Source organism: Rhincodon typus, chromosome 25 (genome assembly GCF_021869965.1).
Source record: "Rhincodon typus isolate 14 chromosome 25, sRhiTyp1.1, whole genome shotgun sequence".
NCBI lineage: Eukaryota > Metazoa > Chordata > Chondrichthyes > Orectolobiformes > Rhincodontidae > Rhincodon > Rhincodon typus.
In genome coordinates this window covers 29,780,769-29,797,365 of record NC_063356.1, presented here as the reverse complement: position 1 = coordinate 29,797,365, position 16,597 = coordinate 29,780,769, and the positions used below count along the sequence as shown (strand labels likewise).

The 16,597-nt window shown below is 41.0% G+C and overlaps 1 protein-coding gene across 1 annotated transcript in view; it reads left to right on the top strand.

Moving 5' to 3' along the window:
• The first annotated feature begins 4,799 nt into the window (after nucleotides 1-4,799).
• Nucleotides 4,800-16,597, top strand: part of LOC109916000 (arginyl aminopeptidase (aminopeptidase B)) — a 34,526-nt gene continuing 22,728 nt past the window's right edge. The window contains exons 1-4 of the mRNA XM_020515687.2: nucleotides 4,800-5,240; nucleotides 9,956-10,096; nucleotides 11,296-11,447; nucleotides 16,282-16,398. Of these exons, the coding sequence (XP_020371276.2) occupies nucleotides 4,815-5,240; nucleotides 9,956-10,096; nucleotides 11,296-11,447; nucleotides 16,282-16,398 (836 nt within the window). The 5' untranslated portion in view covers nucleotides 4,800-4,814. The remainder of the gene's footprint in view (nucleotides 5,241-9,955; nucleotides 10,097-11,295; nucleotides 11,448-16,281; nucleotides 16,399-16,597) is intronic.

Below are 16,597 nucleotides of genomic sequence, written 5' to 3'. Positions count from 1 at the left end.
GCTGCATGCTGTATTCTGGGGCTCACTACTCACTGTGTTCTGGGGCTTGCTGCATGCTGTGTTCTGGGGCTCGCTGCTCACTGTGTTCTGGGGCTCGCTGCTCTGGGGACTTGCTGTCAACACCTGCTGCTCTACCAGTGTGTGCTTCCGGTGCTGAGGGGAGAGAAGAAGGAAAATAAAAAAGAGAGAATAAAAAATGAAAAAGAAAGAAAAAGAACAGATGGAGCAGAGGTGCTCCGAAATGAGCATCCTATTCTGCTGCCATCTTCCCACTGTTTTAATGGCCTGCAGGACTGATCATGGTCCTCTCCCCTGACCACAAGATATGACATTCCTGACCCTGACCGCTTCAGCTATTTTGGGACCGTGACGGACAACCGTTATTGTTGATTTGACTGAGGACTACTCTCCTTAGACGTTGAAATATGGCCATTTAGTTGAAACACAATCAGTGCAGTTGCCATGTTCCATGTACCTGGAAGGCAACGTGCTATGTCAAAGTCACATCAACAGCATGTGCCAGCAGCTTAGGTGGTAAACACACTGGTCAGGAGTGTCATATCTTATAGCCTGAGGAGAGGGCCAGAATCAGTCCCGCAGGCCAGTACAGCCAGTCTGGGCATTAGCAGCGAGTCAGTCAGCTGGGGACCTGCACAGGTATCAGTCAGGAGTCTGGTCATTTATCAGTAAGGGCAGACATTCCAAGCTGGTCAGGGGGTTTAGGTCACAGTCAACCCTCAGGGTCTGATTATTAAAAGTCAAAGCAAGTTATTTAAAGCCATCACTGTGGTGGGGACGTCAGGGAATTCAATTGTGGCTATTGGAATGCTGGGATACAGAGGGGAGCAATAATTGTGACAGGGAAAATCAACATATAATGATGAGAGATGATAGTGCATTGAGGGCATGGGTTACTGTGGGATGGTGGGTTCACCATTATCCTGGCTTCAGCAGGGAAAGGGACCATGGGGTGAGCTTCAAAGAGCTGGCATGGCTACCTTGTAGGGCCTAGGCTCGGGGAGTAATGTTGAAAGATGAAGACATAAATGAAAGACTTGTGTCAAAAATGTAGAAGGTCAGAACTTTTGGGTTCAACCGGGACTGCAAGGAAGAAAGGAACATGATGGTTTGGGGGTGTGTCACTTAGATGTGCATCATAACTGCATGATAGAAATAGAAAATGGTTGCAACCACATCTGGAGAGGGAGGAATAAGTCTTTTTCTCCTGTCTGAACGTAGGAGCTCTACTGAATGTAAGACCCTTCAAGAGGCAATTGCATTAATCAAGGACTTACACAGTACAAGTTAAAGTCATCTAAGATCATAGTACACTCCATTCGAAACCAATACACAATCCAATTGTGTGAGACACAAATCCTGGCCACAAGCAATCATGACAGTATAATTGGGCATTACGGACGTAGTCATCTCTGTCAAGCAAAAGTACTTACAGACAACCTTAACAGCATCATTTGCAGGCCGCAACTCACAATGGCAATCCAAGATCTCAGAGACTGAAGGGCTGACTTTCTCTCTCCTTGAACTGTAAGTACTTCCCATCATGCACTGATACGCAACAATGTCTTTCTTGAGAATGTTGGCGGGAGGCTGTGCTGGGGATGGTGTGGGATGGGGGAAATATTTCAGTAATACTTCCATACTTACAATCTTAAACTTTACTTGCATGACGTGGCTTGTACTACATACATCAGAATAAGGTCACTATGCCAAAAATCCATGTAGTGACTTTCTATGGCCTGTCATGTCGGAATCCTCCATGCCCCACTGTGGAGAAGACTATGCTAAACTATCATTTATGTGTGATTCCTCTTCCATTCTGATTTCTTCCTCCTGATTAAGCTTTTAGTCATTTCCCGTCATACTTTAAATTCTGACAAATCATCTTCCTGCCACCCATTTGCCAATGTATACTTTTGTCTTAAGTTTCATGCTTTCCCTAACTGTTTAGTTAACCATGGATGATGGGTCCTCCCTTCAGAACTTTCTTTATAGTAGGAATATACTTGTTCAGGATATCCTGAACGATCCCCTTAAATGTCTACCATTACATCTGTTGATCCATCCCCAGCCAACTATGGCGATTCACTTCAACTAGCTCAGTTTTCATGCCCATATTGTTGCCCATCTTTAGGTTCAAGATGATATGTAAGGCCCAATCTTCTCCCTTTTAAAGTGAATGTAAAATCCAATAATATTGTACCACCTGAGGGTGTCTTTATTCTGACATCAATAACGATTCATATCACATTACACAACACCAAGTTTAATATAGCCTGCACTGGTCAGTTCCAATACAAAAAGCTCTTAGAAACTACTTCAAATGTATTCTGAACTAGCACAAGCTAGTTGACACAATAACAACAACATCTTGATTTCCTGAGATCTTTCACAATGACATTAGAAAACAAGGTATGAAACCGAGCCAAATAAGAAAAAAAAACACAAAGGCAGATAACCAAAAGCTTGGTGAAATAGGTGTGTTTTGAGGAGTATCTTAAAGGACAAAGCCTCTGTCAAAAGGCAAGCAGATTTTGGGTGAGAAATTCAGTTTATGACCAAGGCAGCTGAATGTTGGCCACCAACAGCATTCCCTCCAATTTTCTTTTCTGCTGTGCGGGTCTCTAAGGTAAATACCACTATTATAATGCCAATGCTGATCGCCATGCATGAAACATTGGGGTGGCTGTGCACACAGCTGCGCAGCTTTGAGGGACCAGTGACCACCAATGTTACAAAAATAAAGTCATGGATGCTCAGCAGACCAGAATTTACAGAGCACAAATATCTGGAGATGTGGAACTAGTAGAGATTACACACAGATGAATTTGAAAACAAGATTGAGAATTTTAGAATTGAGGCATTGCATAAAGAGCGGTAATGTATGCACTCTAGTATGATAGATGGGATATTGAAGACTGAATTCTCACTGCGGTCTTGCGGCTCCAAAGCATATAATCAATATCCATGTAGTCTCTACATTCATTCTTTAGTCTGCATAATTTCCAGACTTCCGTGGCAGAAAACTAATATGTCCTTTTCTCAACAGGTCTGACTGCGGATGGCTTGGAGACCACATGGTGCCAAAGGAAAACGTTTTTGGCTCCAGGACAAACTCGATGTTTGTTGAGACCCTGGCTGCCACTGTGTAGACCTCAGCCATATTCCACTGTAGATCAATCCATGGCAGAGAGTGTGCACTCTTCATCAACTCTTCATCAGTCACCTTGAACCAAAGCCTACGTTTTCTCCTGTTAAGCTAAGTGCTGTTAAAGGTAAGGTCTATTGTGAACAGTTATAATTTTTAATTGTGCACTCCCCTACATGAACTTGACAGCATCATTGGCCAATATCTAATATCCCACAGTTAATTTTGTTGTATATACTGCCATTCATTATTTCTCCATCTTCTCTCCATCTTCAATTTGCTTTGGCCGCCACCTATGGTCCAAGTGGATGACTGACGAAGGGGTTGACAAGGAGCAAGCCTGGGTCCACAGTTATACTGTAGACATTGAAGAGAACCAGGAAAGACAAGTTAGCAAGCTATGTTTACTTGGTGAGATGGGAGAGGGAGTAATTGTAGTTTTGATACTTTTTACACTGAATTGTCTTTTTTATATTGGTCGTGCACTTAATTTACAGTGTCTTTAAAATGCCTTTTAAATTCTTAGTGAGTGATGTAATTGATGATGCCATATGTACACTCAGCAGTAAAAATACCACCATACAGACTTTTATATCAAGTTTGTTAGATTCTGGCCAAAGTTGGAGAATAGGAACACAGACTGTTAACATACTGCATATGGGCTGGTGACATAATGAGCATTTCCAGCATGTTGCACCATGACAGGCACGTTGACCAGTAAATAAAGCAATGAACTGAGATGCTGAAAATCCGAAACAAAACCCAGATTGCTGGAGAAACACAGCAGGTCTGGCAGGGTCTGTGTGGAGAAAATAGAATTAATGTTTTGAGGCCAGTGATGCTCTTCAGAATAGAACTCCGTAGCTCTGTTTTCTCTCCACAAGTGCTGTCAGACCTGCTGAGTTTCTCCAGCAATTTCTGTTTTTGTTTTGACCTTGAGCAGTATCAATGGCACGTTGACCAGTACTGCCTCTAAAAATAATATTAGTGATGGAATCATTAGTGCTACTGATATCAGGACCAGGTTTATCATTGGCCCCAAATGTCATAGGATACTGGCTTTTCATTGGTCCAGTACAACTGTGTTCCCTCTTGGTGGTTTCATATTCAAAGTTAAATTAATGTAAGAACCTGGTGTCCTTGATATAAATTTGAAAAAAACAACCCAATTGAGTGCTCAGAAAAAAGCCCTCGGTACATCAGCCATCATCTCACACATTGCCCCACTTAAGGCCAAGTGTTGAGTTGGGCAACAAGAGGGTGGGCAGCATTGGGGGGGGGGGTACTAGAGTGACAGGAGAGCAGTCAGGGAGGCAGCCTGAAATCAACAAATGCTGGAGATCACAGCAGGTCAGAAAGCCTCCATGGGGACAGAGCAAGCTAACGTTTAGAGTCTAGATGACTCTTCATCAGAGCTGGGAGGCAGCCTGCATTGAGAGAGACCAGAGTGACAGGGAGGAAGTCAGTGGGATTGCCAGTGGTACAGCTTTTGGGGACAGCAAGCAGAGAAGACTGACCAATTGGGCAACAACAGCGATGACTAAAGGACAGCCCGGAAGGGAGAGGGGGGCGGGGCCTGGTGAGAGGCGTGGCTGAGGATGGTAGAGGGCGTGTCTAGGAGAAGGGGGCGTGTCGCAGTGCCTAGCGCATGCGCCCTGGTGTCACGCCTCAGTGGGATAGAGAGAGAGTGATGGCGAATGAGGATATGCTGGAGCGGAGTGTGGACGCCGCCACCTCCTCCAGCTTCCGACACTTTCGTGTGCGGCATTTCCACCTGGAGCTGCGGGCGGATTTCGAGCGGAGGCAGCTGCAGGGGCGAGAGGTGTTGGAGCTGAGCTGTGTGCGGCCTGAGGGCGGGGGTCAGGAGCTCCGCCTGGACACTCACCCCAGCGTTAGTGTCCACTCGGTGTCAGGGCGGTGCGGGGACCGAGAAGGCCAGCTCCAGCCCCTGTGCCACAAAATCCAACCCTTCACCAGCTATGGCTGCACCTTGGTGCTCACCTTACCCCAGCCGTGCCAAACCGGTGACCAGCTGCAAGTAGTCATCGACTACACGGCCACCGATGGACCCGGGGTGAGTTCCTGCTCCCTTTAGGTTGGGAGTGAATGGTTTGATTTTGTTAAACCTGATTACTGTTAGCATTGAAGACGGTTAGATCGAGTTAAGGTACAGATCATCCTTTCTCTTGGCTGCACTTTATTCATTGCGTTCTGCTGTATTCGCTGCTCACAGTGTGATCTCCTGTGCTTTGGGGGAGACGAAACGCAGACTGGGTGATCGTTTTTGCCGAAAACCCACGTTCTGTCCGCAAAAGTGACACCGAGCTTTCAAAAACAAAACGAACTGGAGATGCTGAAAATCTGAAACGGTAACAGAAACTGCTGGAGAAACTCAGCAGGTCTGGCAGCATCTGTAGTGAGAAAGCAGAATTAACATTTTGGGACCAGTGACCCTTCTTCAGAACTGATAGCTGAAAAAGGTTGTAAATATGCTTAGGACTGGGTGATGGAGGGAGAGAGGAGAATGGGATAGGTGAAGACTGAGCCCAGAAAGAGAGAGAACAGCGGTAAGGGTGACAGGGGGATGGATGGTAGATAGTAAGCCAGGGAAGGAGACAAGCTGATAATGGGGACTGTAAGTATGTAAAAATAGGTTTGCTGAGCTGAAAGCAACCCATGTGATGACAGGGCCTGGAGTATGGGTAAAGGGCATGGTAAAGGATGTCAAATTATCAAATTGGATATTTAGTCCTAAAGGTCCCCAAGTGGAAAATGGCTTCTGTTCTTCCAGCTTGTTCTGAGCCTTGCTGGAGCACTGCAGCAGACTCAAGACAGAAATGTTGGCCAGGGAGCACTGTGGTGTGTTGAAGTGGTAGGCAGACAGAAGCTTGGGGTCATTCCTGTGGACACGTTTAGACGTTCTGCAAAGTGGTCATTCAGTCTACATTTCATCTCCCCAATATAAAGAAGACCATATTGTGAGTGAATACAGTAGCCTCGATTGAGTGAAGTGCGGGTAAATTGCTGTTTCACTGGGAAGGTGTGTCTTGAGCCTTGGATAGTGAGAAGGGAGCAGGTTTTGCACCTTCTGTGGGGGTGTGGGGAGGTCTCTGGAGTGGAGGAAGAGCTTCTAGTTGCCTGCCACTTCAACTCGCCACTGTGTTCCTTTGCCAATGTTTCTTTCTCAGGCCTGCTACAGTGCTCCAGCAAGGCTCAACACAGGCTCAACACAAGCTAGAGGAACACCATATCTTCTGCCTAGGTACCTTACAGCCTTCAGGACTCCACGTTGAGTTTAACTGTTTCAGAGTGTGAACACCTTCCTCGTTACCCATCCCCATGTCCTGTTCTGTATGGTTTGCTGTTAGCACAGCCAATTCATTTTCAGCTAGGCTGTGTTTGCTGACACTGTGGAGTATGCATACTACAGGTGTGTGGAAGAGAGATCTGGCTGGGGGAGAGGAGAACCAATTCTTCATTTTCTGTCTTCCCCTGTTGTTCTCTCTGTTTTGAACTGGCTGCTTTAGCTTCCTGGGTCGGTGTAAGACTTTCAGTTTAAGCACTACTGTTAGAACACTAATCCTTTCTGGGTCCCCTGAGTAGCATCAGAATTAGTGGAGTGTAATGTGACCACTAAACCAACTATCCTGTGCCATGAGGATTCAGTGGGATTGAATCAGAATCTCCCACTAGAAATGCGGAGGCTTTTTCTTGCCTTAAAATATGAGGAGTGGAATGGTAATTGACTACAAATGTCAGTCCTTGGAAAATCCAGTCCATATTTTAAAATTATTTTCTGTGACATTATTGAAGAAATACTGTTTTGGTTTGGATAATTTGTCAATGTTAGTTTTTTTTTTAAAAATCAGTCATGTGCCTGGCATGTGATGCTGATGTGTTTCCTTTAAAAATCCTCTAGTTGGAGTACAGAAACCACATCACTAATAGATCTTTGGAATCCTTCTCAAAGATTAAAATGTTTATTCTGTTTTCAAAATTCATATTTTCAAGCCTAACTCAGGACCTAAGATCAATTTTGTTATGATATTTAACACAAGTACAAAACCTGGCATGTTTTCTGATTACTTTTATAAAATTAGATGAAATATGCTTATGTTAAATTTGTGTAATGAGTAATGTTTCCCTTTTCAATGTCTTGTATAGTTGTCAAAAAAGTAGAAAGAAAATTGCCCTATTACTATTATGTTAGGAATGAACATGTTTTCATATATTTGTATTAAGTTTAAATAGATCCAAAAACATTGACATTGTGTAGAAGATACAGATCAAGTGCAATTTATTCTATCATGATCTCTGCTTCACCTACAGAATTTTATCTGGAGGAAGATTTGCGTAGAGTTCTGAAAAGTAGTGAATGAAAATATAGAATTTCTGTTCATCTATACCCCTCCAATATCCTGTTCTTCATGGACAATTGCACCACCCACCTCCTTTGCTGCTTATCCCTGTCACCTTTGAAATCAATTGAAAGTAAACCTTGGTACTGAAATTGCACCACTGATTACTAAATTAAATTGTTCATCTGAATTTCCATGCTGTGAAACTTTATTACAGGCATTAATCAATTTATTTTAAATGGGTAATGTAATAGCAGGGAAAGAAATTTCAAAAATTATTAAACATTTGTATGTTAGTAGCATAATGGCAAAGACTTTGGGGTTTGAATGTATGTAAGTATAGAAATTTGGTGTTGTCTCATAAGAATCAGCCAAATTAATTTGGCATATGATAAATACATCTTTGGGTATTATTCCTTAGAACTGTTTCTGTTTCAGTTTTTGTTCCTGATTTACAGCATCTGCAATTCTTTCGGTTTTTATTGCGTGACCTCTGTCCTGGGGAAGCAGGAGATGATTGCCTAATGCTGGCTGTTAGTCCTGATGGGCTTAGAATGTCTGTCCGGTCTGAGCTTGCATAATTAAGAGGTGTTAGTCCTTTTGTGTTTTAAGTTAGTAATGTTAGTAAAAATACTAGACCTATATGATCTAAATAAGTGAGAAATTATACACGTACTAAAAAAAAGTATAGAGGATATTAAACTGATCTCCTGCAGCTGGGTCATGAGATTTCATTTACTATCGTTGGTTTTGGCAGTTCTTGGCACATCCATTCATGCAGTTTCATGGAAGAGCTGTTTTGGTAGTAAGTTTCTTAAAGGGGGTAGCATCCCTATTTAACGCGTTTTTGAAAAGTATAGATCTGTACGTTTGTCAAGATGTTAGTCCGAAATAAATGTTAGAAATAGGTAGTACAGTGTTATGGAAATAGTTAGTGTATCAGGAAATTTCAAAGAGATAAAAAGCAGCAGACTATAGGGACGTGGTAGTGGAGGAAACTGTTTGATGTCCTGCAACCTATTCAGGTCCTGAGAGATGGTTGCTAAGGGCTAATTAATATTATAATCTTTCTATAGTTTTGAGTGAGTTATAGAGACATGGTGGCAGGATGGCATTGTTCTGAGTAGGTTACAGTATTAACACTTATTCAGGGGCAACTTTTGATGCAGAAACAGGTCTAACCGCTGCTTGCACAGCCAAAAAGAATTGATAGGTGGAAAGAAACAGTAATGGTGTGGAAGGGTTGTTTAATGTAGTTTATCTTTTAGAATAAAATGTACTACAAAAACATAGTTTTATGAATGAGTGAATGGAAATATGGTATAGCAAACATAGAATGCTTGTGAGTGAGTTAGTAAAGAGAATCATAATACAATATCTCTCAGGACCATGGGAACATCTCTCCAGTGGAGACAGACAATTTGTTACATACAGCTTGGAGAATAACTACTCTACATGTTGGCAGAGGTGAGGAGGTAGGCCTCTACCAACTAGAACTGCTGGTACGGGGATTGAATGCACGCTATTGGCTTTATTTAGCACCACGCCATCTGAGCTGACCAACCCCACAATATTTGAGTGAAGACCAGTGTGATGAGCTGAAGAATTTTGACGAGCAGTTTGAATAGATTAATTTAATAGTTAAAGACTTGAGGCTAGCATTGATCGCACTGAGTTTTATTGGTGATTCATTAACTGATCTTTAATCATAGGAACTTGGCAGGCATTGATTGGGGCAGAAAGTTTCTACATTGCAGTAGGTCCAAATGTAAATAATTAGGAAAAAAAAGTAGAAATTTCAAAAAAAAGGAGGAGAACTAATTGGATTTATACAATACTTTTCACAATTTGGGTCATCCCAAAGTGCTTTAAGTACTTTTTGAAATGTAGCCACTACACAGTTGTCCTAGCTACAGCTATACACAAAACGCTATGAGTATTATTGCTAAAAACTGAAGTCTGTGTTCCATAGTAAAATCTGAAAGAATTTGGATGCTGTAAATGAGGAGCAAAAATAGAAGTTGCTGGAAAAGCTAAGCAGGTCTGGCAGCATCTGAAGAAAAGTCAGAGTTAATATTTTGGGTCTGGTGACCCTTCCTCAGAAGATTTTTCATCACAGATACTGCCAGACCTGCTGAGCTTTTCCAGCAATGTCTGTTTCTGTGTTCCATAGTAATTTGGCAATATTTTTCCAATGTAAAAGTTAATTTATTGCTTTGCCTTTTGCCACTCCAGATTTCCTGGCTTCATCCAGTACAGACTGCCAACAAAGAGAAAGCTTTCTTATATACGTCTGGCTTTCCTGTGCTGAATAGGTCTTTATTTCCCTTCTTCCACACCCCAGGCAGGAAGAGCACGTACTCTGCTGCTGTGCAGGTAAAGTGCTCTGTTTCTGTATGAGTACAGCTTGTCATTGTGTTCTTTTTGTTAGGTTGTTTGGCTGGACCCAGAACAGACAGCAGGAAAAGTCAAGCCATACCTCTTCACTCAAGGTCAGGCTGTCTTGAACAGATCCTTCTTCCCTTGTTTTGATACCCCTGCAGTTAAGAGTACTTATTCTGCCTCCATTAAGGTAAGGCCTTTGTATCAACTTTACTTCTGAATTTGACATACCTAGGATAATGAGGGTTGAAAACTGCAGAAACTGTTGAAATATGTCCAGGTGGAACTCAAAATCATTTGACGTTGCTGTGAAACCATGTGTGCGATTTTCAAAATGAAAATATTGCGCAGTTGTAAGTTCAAGTGGTACAATTTTGATGCTTAAGACAAGTGATTGATAATTCAATGACTTGTTCCTTTTAATCACTACATGATTCTAAATGTTTCTAACTGGGGATTTTGATCGTTTCTATTTCAATTCATTTTTTTAAACACTCTGAAGCTACTGATGTGAGGGATATATTAGCACGTTATCCGTGTGATCGTTCCTCTTTCAGTGATGCCGTGATTTGAAATATTGACAGATTGCTGTCCATCCTTAACCTTATTGTTATTGGAGCAGGCTTCATGACAGCGAAGGGGGGAATCTGTTCAAAATGTCGCTTCAAGATTTTCTCTGCATAGCAGGTTTAAGATGATGGTGATGGAAAATGATAAATCAACCACAGTTATGGTCATTAAATATTCAGATATGTCATTTGATACATCATATGAGTTTGATAATGTAACCAAAATGCTGTTGGAATGAAAACTATTTTTGCACATTCCACAAGATGAAGAGGATGTCAATAAAGCCATATCCAAGTAGTCTGAGCTGAACAAAGATATATTTGGCTGTTCTGCAGTTTGGAATTGAGGAACTTTTAAAATAGGATAGAATTTCAGTTGTCTTAACAGACTAAATATTGAGCAGAGGTGATTTGAAAGGTCATAAGACCACTCCCCCACGTCTTGGCTATATGTTTATTTGGATTGAGTAATTCAATATTCATATACACAAAAATTTCATAATTTTGACTGATGCTCTCCATAGAAAACAATAAAAAAACCTGCAACCAGCATCAGAGGCCGGACATTAACAAATGCTAGATCCCATGCTGTAGTGCTTCCACACGTTGGTTGTTTCCCTGCTCTAGTGTGAGATTAATATTCCCATCTGCCTGGCAATATGCCCAGTTACCCAGGTATATCTTCTATCCAAAACAAAAGCAAGACGAAGCTAGCCTGACCTATTAATGCTGTATCAGCCGTTAATTTCTGGATAAGAAATTGAAGTATTTCTCTTGGGCAAAGTGTGACTTTTTAATATTTCTGTCACTTGTTTTTTAGGTTCCTAAAGGCTTTACAGCAGTTATGAGCGCAACTGACTGGGATCATGATGAAAAAGAAAACATATTCCACTTCAAAATGCAACAACCAATTCCTTCATATCTTGTTGCTTTAGCAGTTGGTGACATTGTCTCTGCTGAAGTTGGACCGAGGTGAGCTCGTTGTCTAGCTATTTTACAATGGGTATAATTTCAAGGATGCGAAGTTTTTACCAAGTGGTGAATTCTAACATTGGAAAATTAGAAATCTGCCATTTGAAGTCTTGTTTTTGACCTTAGCGTTCAAAGCAAGAAGTGATTTGTTAGATTCATTAATGGTCACCCTCCAAGAAGGCTGCTCCTAACAGTCTGGGTTTCTGCCCAGTCCAGTTAAAAGAAATTGGAATTGTTACTGATGGATTTTATTTCAGACCAGACTAGTTGAATATCCAAGAAGCTGCCACTTTTGTCATAAGTGCTTACTCCAAACAACTATTAGTTAAACTTGACAAGAATTTTTTTAAAGCGTCTAATCACAAAGTTGTTTGTTCCTAGCAACTGACAGCCGCTTCTCCCCATTCCAGCTGTCCCACATCAGAGCAACCTGGAGAAATACAGGTAGTTGGGAAGATGGAGAAGATGAATGAATGAGGGGGGTGAGAGAATGGAGGGCATGAGTAAGTGAGTCGGGAGAAGTGGGGTTTGGGGCACGGGTGAGGGAGAGGGGATCGAGGGGACACACGGGTGAGGGAGCGGAAATAGAGGGGATGCATGGACGAGGGGGCAGGGAAAGCCGGTAAGAATAGTTTGTAGTGGTGGAAGAGGAGGTGAGTGCAATCTATGGGAGTGGGAGCATGGCTTATGGAGTCTTCTGGCATAATGCTGTATGGAGTTGGCTTAAATCCTCGAGTACAGAAAATAACATTTTTACAAAAATACTTTAGAAACACCAATTTTCATATTATGCTGTTACTATATGTTTATCTGTAATAGCTGAACATTTTACTAACATTCCAAATGTTACTATCCTGCTGTATTGCCTTTTTTTGTTGGCATTTGGAGTCATGTTATCTTTCAGGAGTTTATGCATGAACATAATCTAGCCAGTTTGTTAAATATGGACATTCTATTACATGCACAAACTTCATTGAATGTTGAAATGCTGAGATCACTTTGGTGATGCATTTGTCTACAAATTTAACTATATTAGAAAGTAAACAGAGAAACTAATGTTTCGAATAGCTTCAAGTCTAAAAGTTCCATCCATTTGAAATGGCCCAGAAACATGTGCATTTCGTGATAGATCATCAAGAGTGACATGATTCCTTCCCACAAAACTTTTCTGACTGCTCTTGGCACAGTGGCAGTGGTTAACACTGCTGCCTCTCAGCACCAGTGAAGAGGGTTCAATTCCAGCCTTGAATGAGTTTGGGTGTGGAGTTTGCACATTCTCCATGTGTCTATGTGGGTTTCCTCTGGGTGCTCTAGTTTCCTCCCACAATCCAAAGATGTGCAGGTTGGGTGGATTGACCATGCTAAAAAAATTGCCCTAAAATGCCCACAGATATGGAGGTTAGGTGGGTTAGCCATGGTTAAAAACCCCATGCAGAGTTATGCAGATGGATTGGGTCTGCATGAGAATGCTCTTTGGAAGTCAGTGCAGACATGATGGTCCGAATGGTCTGTTTCTGCACTGTAGGGATTTTGATTCTACAGCACTCGCACTGGAGTTTAAACATGCTGAGAAATCATTTTCAGTTCTCTTTTTGCCAGTATACAACAGTTAATGTAAAAGTTAATGCCTATCGTTATCAAAATGAAAGTTTTTTTTTTACTGAACAGAATTTATTATAAGTGATTAATAATGAAGAAAGGGCAAATTCCCAGCTTTTCACTGCTGATGAGGATTGAAAAAAGACTGAGCAGTTTTTGTTTTTAAGTTGTGTCCAAAAAAGAATCCTTTCAATATTCCTTTAGTCCAACCATCTTTTTCATACATATGACCAATATGAATTCTGATTTGTATTTGTTTCATGTTGGATTATGTGGTGAGGCCCAGTGTAAGTCTGTAGGATGATTCAGACATGATGAGACATGAGGCTTATTATAGAACAGTAGCTGATATTTGACAATGCCATCTAATTTAAATATTCTCTTTCTATGTCTGACTGCTATGACAACAGGTTTGTGGGGAACGAGGAATGCAGGAGTTCTTAAATGGCTGCACCCTTTTAGAGTTGATTATTTTGAAATCGTTGGGTGTGCACACCTAGAATAAGAAAAGCTATTAAGGTCGTTTAAGTTCAGCATGGGAGTGTATGTGTTATGTTTGAACCAAGAACCACATCCATCATACCATTTCAGCACTTAAGTGTTCAATTTGTTTGTCATACAAAGGTGGCTTTTCGAGCATGAGATCAGGCATTCAAAGACACACGATCTTTACATTCTGATCAGAGGCCAGCAACAAAAAAGGGTACAGTGAGAAAGGGACAATGAGTAGATCAATAAACTGCTTTCATTTTCTGTGGAACTTGTAATTATACAATTTGGTTTATAATATTAGATCTATTGTCAGAAGGGACGCATGAATGTTGTATACAAGTAGCAAGAATCTGAAAGAGTTAATGAAGATGAGGGTGACAAGGCAGAGCATTTTAAGGGAGCAGTATAGAAAGGAGAGGCTGTCAATATAGCTAAACTATAATTTTTACACAATATTCTACCTTTGTGATTGTGCAACATATATGTTGGTCAGTGAATCTTGTAACTTTATATGTTGCAGTGGTTTTTTTTGCCATTGGTCAAGTTTTTTTTGCCATTAATGAGATTCTGCACTTTGCAGAAGCCATACACATGTGAAACATTGGACATCCTCTCCTGGTTTTCAGGAGGAAAGTAGGAGACGTGTATCTTTAGACATGGCGAATCTTTCATGAGCTTGATCAAATGGTGTGCCGGATGTCCCAGTGGTGAGCTGAAAGGATCCAGTAAATTTCAGTGCTTATGGGTGACCTTTTTGCAATGTTAAGGCCAGTCCATGTGCCAGATCTTGTGAGCATATCAGGCTGTGGGGGTCGGCAGAATTTTGGGGAATAACATAATAATGCCAGAAATTGCAGCAGGAATAGCTTACAGTCTGATGATCGTGTTAAATGCTGGAACAGATTCGTGGGAAATCTTTGGCTTCAATTCCATCTTTCTCCCTGCTTCGCACACCTATTGATTCTCTGAAACATTCAGTCTTTCAGTCTATCTTGGCCTTGAATGTGTTCAGTGATGGACCCTCCACAACCCTCTGAGATAGAGAATTTAATAGATACACAAACCTTTTTGAGTGAAGTAATTTCTCAATTCAGCCCCAAATGATCAATCTCTCAGCACCTACTTTGTCAAGCTTCTTCAGTATATTGTATGTTTTCAATGAGATCACTTCTCACTCTTCTAAACTCCAGAGAATATCGATCTAATTTATACAGCTTCTCATTACAGGACAACCCCCTCAGCCCAAGTACCAGTTTAGAAAACCTTCACTGTACCACCACCAGTGCAAGTAAAACAATGGTTCGAATTGATCTGTTTATGGCTAACACTTCCTTCTGATCACAGCTAAAGAAACTATTTTATGAACTGGAGCATATCATTTTTCCAAAGTTGCTAGATGCAGGTACAATTATAACATTTAAACATTTAGACAGTTACGTGAATAGGAAAGTTTTAGAGGGATATGGGCCAAGTGCAGTCAAATGGGACTAGTTTAATTTGGGAAACCTGCTTGGCATGGACAAGTTGGACTGAAGAGTTAGTTTCCATGCTGTATGACTCTGACTCTATCTCTTTAAGCGTATGTTATTAACATTGGCAGCAAGGCTAAGCCAGCGCCAATTTCAGCGCACTGTTTGCTGACCCACTTGTGCAGTCAAGACTTAGTTTTGTAAGGAAATAAATTTGGAATGCTCGGAGCACAGGATCAGTGTGATGTTTGATGTTCGATGTTCATGCCTTTTATTTGCTCACTTCCCAGTCCAAAGCTGTGTTTGCAACTGGGGATGATTTGGTGTTTTTGCTGAAGGTATCACTCCCACATGCAACTGTCATCCCTCCAAGCTATATACTATCCTAACTTGGAAGTATATCGCCATTTACTCACCATCTCTGAGTTAAAAGCCTGCAACTCTATCCCAAACAGTACTGTGGCACCACAAAGATTGTAGCAGGTTAAGAAGGTGACTCACTGTCATTTTCTGAAGGACTATTAGGAATGGACAACAAATGCTGGCCTAGCTAATAATGCTCATATTCTATGAACAAAAAAAAGTCAGAGCCTATTTCTCATTGTAGGTTGCCTGAAGACTGGTTTCCCCCTAATTTGGCTATGATGTTTCTATGTCTAAAAACAAAGCTCCTGGGCTGATTTTGGTTGCTTGCCTTTCTTCCCCGTGTATGAGCATCCTGTCCTCCAAATCCATGATCTTCTGTCCAGTTCTAACTCAAGAGAAGGCAGGCTTTATTGAAATGTATGTTTGTTTTCTTACTTTCTACTCTTCTACCTCCTTGCACCTTGTCTTTTGAACACACACTTCCATTTGTGTTTCATTTCACGCTTTCTTTTTTTTTGCTCTGTTTTTCTTTTATAAAATAATTTTATAGCATTCATTGTATAATTATAAATCGACCTGGTTGGTCCCCTATCTATTCCAAATATGAATTTTTTCCATGTTGGTCTTCAGTCTACATCTGAAGAAGACATCCCATCTGTTCGTGTTTACCTATGTATTTGAGCATCCAATGAATGCTCTCAACTTTTATAGTCACAATATAAAAGAAAAGAGAGGTGGTAACAGGACTATTTCTGGACATTAAGCTTCATTCAGTGAACTAAACAGTTCTTCTAAGAATGATGTCTGTTGTCTGAGTAGAACAATTACATCGACTAAAGTGCATAGATTTCATTGTTTAATTCTTAACTGTTTAAAAAATATTGACAGTAGCCATATTTCTGGGACAGGAGTCGTGTCTGGACTGAACCTAGTCTGTTAGAAGCTGCTAAAGAGGAATATGACGGTGTGATCGAAGATTTCTTGAAAGTTGGTGAAAAGCTGTTTGGGCCATATGTGTGGGGAAGGTAAATCTTTCTGTCTTTTATTCAAAAAATCTTGTTTAGGTGCACAGTTCCTGCCTATAAATCTTGCTTCACATTGTCATCACCTTTTGTTAATTCTTTTGTATTTAATTTAAAATTACACATTTATTTAATGTTGGAGCTGCCAGCATAAACATTTTATGATGGTGTTTGTCACAGATTGTCAATGAATTAAGTGAAA